The 9,967-nt window shown below is 43.8% G+C and overlaps 1 protein-coding gene across 1 annotated transcript; it reads right to left on the bottom strand.

The window, feature by feature from the left end:
• Positions 1-3,686: 3,686 nt before the first annotated feature.
• LOC135903774 (uncharacterized) lies at positions 3,687-7,794 on the bottom strand. The gene is made up of 2 exons (XM_065434153.2): positions 7,630-7,794; positions 3,687-6,161 (listed from the first exon to the last, which is right to left on the bottom strand). Exons 1-2 carry the CDS (start codon positions 7,639-7,641, stop codon positions 3,816-3,818), a joined length of 2,358 nt encoding a protein of 785 aa, XP_065290225.1. The 5' UTR covers positions 7,642-7,794; the 3' UTR covers positions 3,687-3,815.
• Positions 7,795-9,967: the final 2,173 nt, after the last annotated feature.

Raw genomic sequence — 9,967 nt, forward strand, 5'->3', positions numbered from 1 at the left:
CGCCCAACAGCGAGCAATCATGGCAGAGGTATCCGGATTTGGAAATTTTTGTTCTGTCAGCGCTCCTACGCCTGTGTTCTTGGTGACGTCAAACATGCATAATGAACGGCACGGTCAAATTCACTGTGAAATATGCCGTTATTTATGCCAGCTATGCTTAAATATTCTTTACCATTTGCATTCTTCACGCTTGTCTTTCCTAAAGGAGCCCCAAGAAATTTGAGGACGTAACAGAAAATTTTGTATTTTAGATGTATTTTTTCCCTTACACACAGTTGAGTTCCTTGTTGCTATTAAGATAAATTTGTATTTACAGTCTGGATTTCATCCTTAGGCTGGGTAATAGCGGAAAAATAATAGATATAGGTAAATTACTCAAAGGAGGAGTGACTAAAAATCTGAGTGAAAATTGCGAATATCGAACTACGAGAGCTTTTACATGTAAAAAATACGTGGTTCGAAGCCAGGTCAATTTCATGCCCTTGATGAATATTCTCCACTGATTCAACGAAAAGCCGGAAACGAGTTGTAATTGTTCAGTAACTGCGGTGCAGTTATTTACAGTTCCATTTTTTTCTAATGAGTATATTGCTAAAGCTTTCACTATATGGAATACCGATGTATCAACTGCTTGACTGCGTTTTATAATACCTGAACGACCTTGCGCTTGGCTTTAGGATCCGCATATTACTAGGCACCCGTTCACAAGCGCAGTAAGCAGTCAGCAAATTGGTGGACCTTACAAATGAGACGGAGTTAGTCCGTGTCCTTCTCTCAGCCCTCCTCTTATACTGAACAAACATGACTGACGTCACGTACTATACGTATCTTGCAGAACCTGTTTTTGTTGTTCTTGTAGGAAATAAAAGGAATTGCAAACTATATATATATATATATATATATATATATATATATATATATATATATATATATATATATATATATATATCAGAAAAAAAGCAGTTCTGGGTCCGGGTAAATATTCACAGTGAAGTAGACGCACGTATCACGCGGTTTATTGACGTTTCGGCCGGGGTACGGCCTTCATCAGAATACATTGCATGGTGTCAGTACAGTTAATATACATGTGCTTATCAACATAATGAAGATACGTTAACATGAAAAACGAATAAAATGGGCGAACAAAATACATCCGAATCGTTCGATATGCGCTCAATATGTGCTATGTTATCAAGCAAACACAGACACAGAAAAAGGGGGAATAGCGACGTACTAGTAGAAGACGGGACAAGTGACGGGCTACAAAGACAGGCAACTCAATTTTCCTACACATTCATTCATACCACACGCGACAGTATCAAACTTATAGATAAGGAAGGATTCGCGGGCTTCTCTATCATAATTTGAGCGAAATCCAGATTCAAGCAACGTGACTTTCAGTTTATCAAATGAGTGGTCAGGAAGATGTACGTGTTTTGAGATGGGCAGGTTGGGCAACGTGTTAGCGTGGGATTTATGATTGTTAAAGCGGAATCTGAAAGGCCCTTCTGTTTGTCCGATGTACCGTTTTTCGCAGAGCGTACATTTAAGCATATATATTACGTTTTTTGTGTCACAGTCGAAATCGCCTTTGATTTTTAAACAAAAGTTTGAAGACGTACTAGTAACCTGTTGCGATGTGGCCATGTAGGGACATACTTTACATCGCGGTTTTCGACAAGGATGGCATCCGATGGCATCAGAGCAGTCAGTCTTAGATGATGATGCTAGTATATCTCGAATATTTCTAGCTTTACGGTATACTGCTTTAGGCGGATCAGAGAATATGTTTTTGAGGCGTTCACTTTGCATTAGGGATATTGTGGTGTTTCTTTAATACATGCGAAACATTTGAGACTGACGCAGTGTGGGTTAGGACAAGATTTGCCTGGGGTGAGGGAGTCGGTTTGTTCTTAATGCAAAGAAGCGTCCTTCGGTCATGCACGTCTGCGCGTTTTATTGCATCGTCAATTAATTGTGGTGGGTAATTTTGTTTGGCTAAAGCGTTTTTTAGGGTACCACAATTCTTTTGAAACTCTGATTGCTCAGAACAAATTCTTTTAAAACGTAAGGCTTGGCTATAAGGAATGCTGGTCTTGCAATGTTTAACGTGACTGCTATCGAAGTGTAAATATTGACATCTATCTGTCGGCTTTTTGTATAAGGCAGTAGATAGTTTATAATTTAGCACTGAAACGCTGACGTCAAGGAAGTTAATAGTAGATGCAGAATACGTGTGAGAAAACGATATAGATGGATGGGCATTGTTAAAGTCAGATATGAAAGAAAGCAGTTCCTGTTCCCCATGAGGTCAAATCAGAAAAACATCGTCAATGTAACGTTTGTAGTAAAAAGGTTTTAAGGTCCTGGTTAGCAAAAATTTATCTTCTAGCTGACCCATAAATATATTGGCGTGGTTCGGGCCAAATCGCGTACCCATAGACGTCCCACTAATTTGCACATAGTGTTGTCCTTCAAATTCGAAGTTATTTAGTTCCAAAATAAGGGCTAGCAAACTTGTGTCGCTGTCGATGAGTTTCTCGGGTGATGCACATTCGTAGCAATTGACGACTGCCATTCATTTCGGTACGTTTTTATGCTTTGTATCTTAGATTATATGTTTGTAATCGCCATCGGTCTATACACGTGTCAGCTATCCTTTGAACGATTCGGATGTATTTTGTTCGCCCATTTTATTCGTTTTTCATGTTAACGTATCTTCATTTGGTTGATAAGCACATGTATATTAACTGTACTGACACCATGCAATGTATTCTGATGAAGGCCGGACCCCGGCCGAAACGTCAATAAACCGCTTCATACGCGCGTCTACTTCACTATATATATATATATATATATATATATATACACAAAATTAAAATGAAGTTCTAAAATAAATTTCTAAATTGTTGTACGATTAGCGCAGGGAGTCGGGTGCAGAACCAGGATGCGCTCTGGCAGTGGGAGTTAAGTTGCAAGGTGATGTGCGGGTGCATATGTAATGCTTGTTGCACCAAAGGCATGAATCCGTCTTCGGAAATTACTCAAATCACTCCCCCAAAACAAAGTTTCTGTATTTTATTTTTTTAACAACGTTCGCTGCTGTTTTGGCGCTACCAGCAAGTAGCCTTAGTGGGAGTGTGCCAATTTTATTGCTGCTCTCTTTCTTTCTCTTGTCGCTACTGCCTAAACTCTCTTTAAAAGTAATTGAATTAGTATTGAAAGTCATTAGTAAATTTGATGGCTGCTTTTGGACAGCCTAATAAACACCATCTACATTTTCCTGTGAGAAATATTCCTTTTGTCTTCCCCAACAGATGCCATGGAATGCCGTCTTTTTCTTGCTTTTCATGCTCGCATTAATTGAAAGCTGCAACTCACAACGTGACGATAGTTACTGAGGAGTTCACAGTGTCGTTCAAGTTTAGACTAATATTCAGGTCACGTGAAGGGGTGCACTACAGTGGAGCTGCTTAGCATAGCCATTCGCTAAGGTGCTGCGTAGTCGATGTCTTTTTTTCTAGTTTCTGGTGATGTTCCGATTCTGTCCACAAATAAGTAGTAAAAGGAAAAAAAGAAGTTCGCTTACCTGTGACAGTGGGAACAGTACCGTCATTGAAAGGCCCGGGTAGATTCTAGAACGAAGAACTTAGTACTACGATTCATTTAACAAGAAAACTGGCCAATTACAAATAGTGAATATTGAATCTTTATTGCCAAAGCTGAAGTAACCTGCTCAAAGGTTGATTCCCAATGTCGAATTCGATGCGACGCATTGACTGCTATCATGACATTAGGTGGTTGACATAAGGATTTCAGTCGTCGCTCAAGAGTTCATTACTTTCCGTCGCTCGCGGAGAACTAATGTCCTGCTGGACACGTAGCCGCGCTTGACTTTCGTCGACGATTTCTTGCACGTGTCCCCTTGACGTCAAATGCTGATTATGCGAACGGCCGACACTTGGTTGGACAGCCATGGCGGCTGTCAGTAGGCTGCCGCAGTTGCGCACTGTGACACATGGCACACCAGCCCGGGAAGTTTCAACACGTGAGCTTGTTCTTTCTCCATATCGGACAGTGTACCCACTATTGTATACGCCACCATATACGCCACGACTGCCACCGGAACCGCGACCAAAGCCACGGCTATTCTCACTCTCATCGTTGGCTTCATTCCTGCTTCTGTCTCCATCGCTGCTGCTTCTTACACTGCTTCCACTACCGCTTCCTCCACCACTTCCACCAGCACTTCCACCACCGCGTCCACCACCGCTTCCACCACCGCTTCCACCACCGCTTCCACCACCGCTTCCACCTCCATATCCTCCTCCTCCGCTTCCTGCTTCACTGCCGCTTTCTGCTCTGTTTCCGCCTCGATATCCACCGGTTTCGCCGTCAGTTTCACTCACGCTTATGTCTCCTCTTCTACTACCATATGCGCTGCTTCTACTATTTTCGCTGTCACTTTCGGCTCCATTCACAACCCTACTCCTGCTTCCATAACCACCACCGTGTCCTCCACCATAACCACTACCGTATCCACGGCGGTATGCATTGTCACTACCAGTTTCATTGCTGCCTCTTCCCCGCCCGTAGTCATTGCTGCTCCTGATATTAGAGCCGCTTTCGCTGTCAATGACGATGCTACTATGGCCTCCGTAGCTGCCCCCGTAGCCGCCTCCGTAACCTCCTCCGTAACCACCACCGTAACTTCCGTATCCACCTCCAGATCCGCTGCCGTTGGCCCTGTCGCTGTCGCTTCCGAGGCTGCCTACGACCCGTCTCTGTGCTCCATAACCGCCACCGTAGCCATCTCCATAGCCGCCTCCATATCTGTTGCCACTTCCTGTATCATTCATGCCTACATTGCCTTGTTCGCTGCCACGTCTTGTGTCAGTAACACTTTCGCCAGCGTTCACGACCCTGGTGCGCTCTACATAACCACTACGGTAGCCGCCTCCATGTCCACCTCCGTAGCCACCTCCATGTATGCTACCACTTGCAGTTCCACTGTTGCTGCCACTGGCGTATCCACTGCCACTTGAGGTGTCAGTGCTGTTTTCTTCAGCATTTAGTACCCTACTATGCCCTCCATAGCCACCTCCGTAGCCACCTCCGTAGTCACTTCTGTAACCAGCTCCAGAACGAGTTCCATATCGGCTGGCACTACCTGCCTCATTTTTGCGGTCGTAGCCGCGGACGTATGCGCTCCCACTTCTGGAATGGCTGTCACTTTCAGCACCACTTACTCCTGCACTCATTTCTGTATGACGGCCACCGTAGCCACCTCCATAACCACCTCCATAACCACCTCCATAACCACCTCCGTAACCACCTCCATTGCCGCCTCTGTATGAGCTGTCCCTCCCACTTTCATTTGCACTTCCTCCAACGTGACCACTCCCGCTTCTGGTATGAGTGGTGCTTGTGCCACTCGTTGCTGTTCCTTCATAACTTCCGCCGTAACTGCCTCTGTATCCCCCTCCGTAGCCTCCTCCGTATCTTGTAACACTTCCTGTTCCTGTTTCATTACGGTTTCTACTTCCGCCTCTATGTAAATCGCTGCTTCGTTCACCACTACTCATGACCCTACTGTGGCTTTCAAGACTGCTGCTGTGTCCACCTCCATAGCCGCCACCGAAGCCACCTCCATACCTGCTGCTGCTACTAGTTTCGTTGGTGCTTCCACCTGCGCTTCCACCACCTTGTCCGTTGCTGCTTCTGATATCACTGCCACTTTCTCCACTTGTGACGACTCCACTTTGGCCTCCATAACCACCACCATAGCCGCCTCCATAACCACCACCATAGCCACCTCCATATCCACCTCCATAACCGCCTCCGTAACCACCGCCATAACCGCCTCCGTAGCCACCACCATAACCACCTCCGTAACCACCACCGTAGCCACCCCCGTAGCTACCTCTATAGCCGCCACCATAGCCACCACTGTAGCTGCCTCTGTGAGCACCATTGTAAGCGCCCGAGGCCAGCCTACGAGTTATTTCAGCAGAACTAGACTCGCCGGTAACGGGGTCTTGGCCAGCCAATCCAAGGGGAAACCTTTCGTGGTTGGCTTCCGACGGCCACCATCTAAAGTGTCTTCTGGTGATGCTGCGACCTGATGCGGCTCCCCAACATAGGATGACGCATGCTAAGAACTGGAAAGAGAATGGGATTCTTTTGTACATGTACTGCTATCTGTGCTCAATACTTATCGTTATGTAGGATGTAGTTATCACTATCAGCATTGTCGTATCACTTTTTTCCTAATAATTATACACCAGCACGCATCTCTTTTGTTCGTACGTACTTTAAGTATTCGCCAAATATTTTTAAAAGCTCTAGGTGTGACTTTTGTCGATAGCATTCATGGTAGCTACAGAGCGACAGACACGGACAAGAGCAATAGAAGGCGACACAATACGGCTCTGACTAACAATTGTTTATTGGAAGAAGACAACCAATATATAACACTTGTCACATAACCAACCTCCAGCCTTCGCCGACATACGCAGATACATTATATCAAAAACAACCTTTATACAGCAGATGGCGCATATTTCGACGCTGATACGCATGTCGCTACTCTATGTCACGACAAAGAAATCACTATGGCACGAGGTAATTAATTCTCGTTACCCAAGATCTAACAAGGCAACTTCGTCATCTTGCAGGGGAATGGATGGCTGGCTGGCTAACACATAGCACGATGGTCATGGGACGGCAATGCAGAGCCATTCATGAAAGACAAAAACGTCGTGAAAACGTCATTACAATGTCTGGTCCCACTTTTCTTACTGTTTCACTGAAAATTTTCATAATTAGGAGAAAGTTTGTATTTTTGCCCGTGTTATGAAAATATTTTGATATTTTTATAATTTGCGCCAAGCTTCTTCAAATTTCCATTAAACAGGTATTAAAGACTCGGAAGTTTGTATACGTGGGTACTATAGTTAAAAAAATGTTTGTGTTTTTCGGTTATAACGGAAAAGCAAACGTTATTTTCTTAAATCTGTTAACCAACCTTAGGTAATTATACTGAGCCCAATAGAAAAGATTATGCGAACATTGGAGTGGTTCGCTGCGTTCATTAAGGTTTAACCACGGAGCAAAATCGCACGTTGTCTCAAGGCTATTGAAGCACAAAAAGATTTTCCGCTCAAGTCATATCTTGTCATTGAGTGAGATATGCAGATGATCGTCTTAATGAATTGAAATGCGCGAAGAAAATAACTGAACGGAGCGTATTTTCCACCTAATTATATAGATGAAACTTGGGCCTTCCATCGCTCTGTAGCCGGCTCCTAAATCTGAAGTAGTCCCGAAGGTACGTTCTAGAATTTATTGTCGCCGCTACACATGCAAGTGAACCCAACAACGTAACAATGCACTCGAGTAATTTTCACGTTTGCATGTGTGCTGATATTACGTGAAGGAGGTAAAACTAAAAAAAAACAAAAAAAGACCGCTTACACAATTTTTCTCGAATTACCATACAAAATTTTAGTCAGTGAAGCTTCGAAGCATTTTCAATATTGAGGATGAAGTTCTTGCTTTAGGCGGACTCTCATTTAGAATGATTCGAGCAAATTTTCACGAATGGCAAATATCACGTTCTGCACTCACCGCTGACTTCATTTTAGGGCAGCGCTTGCTCGGCGTTTCTTCGGACACTGAATGAAATTGGAGGCTCTGTGCTCGTCAAGCGCACTGCTGCGTAATATTTTCACTCGCAGGGGAAATTTTCCTCTCACGCCCGTCAGTGCTCTCAGCACCACGGCCTTGCACTGTCGGAAGACCCCGCAACGTAAGAGTCCTGAGCACGGTCTAGTCGGTAATCTCTGCACGGTGGTCTCAGCTGTCGTATCAGGTTCGGGTTTTTGCGTGCTGTTGAGAAATGTCCCACAACGTCTGGCACCTCATTTCTGAGGAAGCCCCTGGAAAGCTCACGTTTCGTCTGTTGACAAGACTGCGGCAGATTACGATGGTGATGGTTTCGCATTTCTCGGCCGATACCTACTGCAAGATAAATGGTTGTTGTGAGTGGGCTTAGACCAGTTAATGCAGTTAAAACGTAAGCCACCCGCCATGGTGTCGTAGCGCCTAAGGCATTGCGCTACTACGCCGAGGGCGCGGGATGGAATCCCGGCCGCGGCGGCCGCATTTAAATCGGCATGAAACGCAAAAACACCCGTGTACCATGCATTGAGTGCAGGTCAAAGAACCCCAGGTGGTCAAGATTATTCCGCAGTCTCTCACTACGGCTTGCCTCCTAATCAAATAATGGTTTGAGTACGTAAAAGCACACCTTAATTTCATTTGTTTAGATGTAAGCCAAGTAGAAGCCGGTACTGCTTCATGAATGTGAATTCTCTGGTACAAGGTACTTTGCCACTAATCTTTGACACACGAATCTGCTGATTCGGCATCTTATCAAGAGGTGTGAGCTTTGAGTGTGCGTAATTGGGCGCAGTGTACATCGTATCGCCAACACCACCCCGTCGTTTGCGTGCTGACGCAGTTAGGCGTGCAATAATGGGAGCTTTTGGCTCCGCTAAGTGCCAGTGCAACCTTCAGATATCAGCGCTATAATAAGACATCGAGAAGGCTTGTGCGAGTTCTGCACAATCTCGATGAAAAACGCCATTCTTTAAGTACCAAGTTGTTCAAGATTGACTTAAAAAAACTGGAAGTTCGTTGAAGGAGGTAGAAAGCATCGGCCCAATTTTGCGCCATTTTTCTGGGCTGAGATTCATGTGCCTTAATGTCAACTCATTTTATTTCTTCTATCTGCCCTTACTTTATTGTAGCTATGTGGCTAGCCTTTGCATTGAATTTAGTGTGGTTAATTGACTGCACTGGTATCTGTGTGTTTTTTGCGCCTTTCTTGCTAGTTCGTCTGGCATGACTTTATGACTGAGTGAGCGCCATTTTATGCTTCTTTTTCCATATCAGTGACCTTCATTCTTAGCCTTTCAATTTGAAACAAGTAGCCGTAGCAAATCAAAGGCGGCAACACATCCTAAACATTATGTATTTAAATGATTCACATAGCTTCTAGTGTTTTTATAGCAATATTAGAGTGACAGACGAGCGACAAACGAATTCAGAACTGCATGGTTACATATTTCATGATAAGCTAACAAATCAAGCGTCTGCTTGAAAAAAAATTGAAAATGTTTATTTCTGGAAATGCCCCTTTGTCACCTCTTTTTGTCTTCATTTGAATGCACGTTCGGCCAAACAGTTTTTTTTTCTACATTAAGTAAATTTGGTTTACCAACATGGTATGCTTCTAATGGTTTTGTCTTGTGCTTCGTCCCTCCAGGTATAAATACCAGTGGCACGCATCATTCGCTTTAAATTGAATGAGTTTTTGAAAAGTTCGGCGTTTCAATGGCGGTATAAAATGAAATTTTGGCTTCTGCCTAAATATATAACTATATATGGCCTTCAATAATTACGTTACAATATTGCATTTGCAGCAGAAATTACAAGACGAAAAAGTATGAACGGAAAAATTGAAATTTAAGCCATGATACTGTCAAAGCAGTCGGAGCTTCTCGAAATTTTTAAATACAGATTGAGCTGTTAATGACGGGTCCTGAAATTTCAAAGCGAGAACTTTGCTGTATTCTGCGTGATTGCAGTTCCAAACATCAGCTGAAAAAAAAGGAAGGCTTCATAATTGGTGTTCTTCAGCAACGTACGAACTGACTGAATTTCAATATGCCAAGAAACCGGGAATGGTCCTAAAAATAGCAGAACCTGCTTCACGAGTTACTGCACCATTGATTACATCATGTTAAGCAATTTTCATTGTTACCAGATCCTGTAATCTTATTACTCAAGAAAAGGAGGAAGCCTACCAGCGCCTGAAGACAGGGTGTCAAAAATTGCTTCATAAATGTGCTACTAAAACACGGCTTCTCTTAATGTTTATTATAGACCACACTGATTAAAC

The sequence above is a fragment of the Dermacentor albipictus genome, chromosome 4, assembly GCF_038994185.2.
Source record: "Dermacentor albipictus isolate Rhodes 1998 colony chromosome 4, USDA_Dalb.pri_finalv2, whole genome shotgun sequence".
NCBI classification, from domain to species: domain Eukaryota; kingdom Metazoa; phylum Arthropoda; class Arachnida; order Ixodida; family Ixodidae; genus Dermacentor; species Dermacentor albipictus.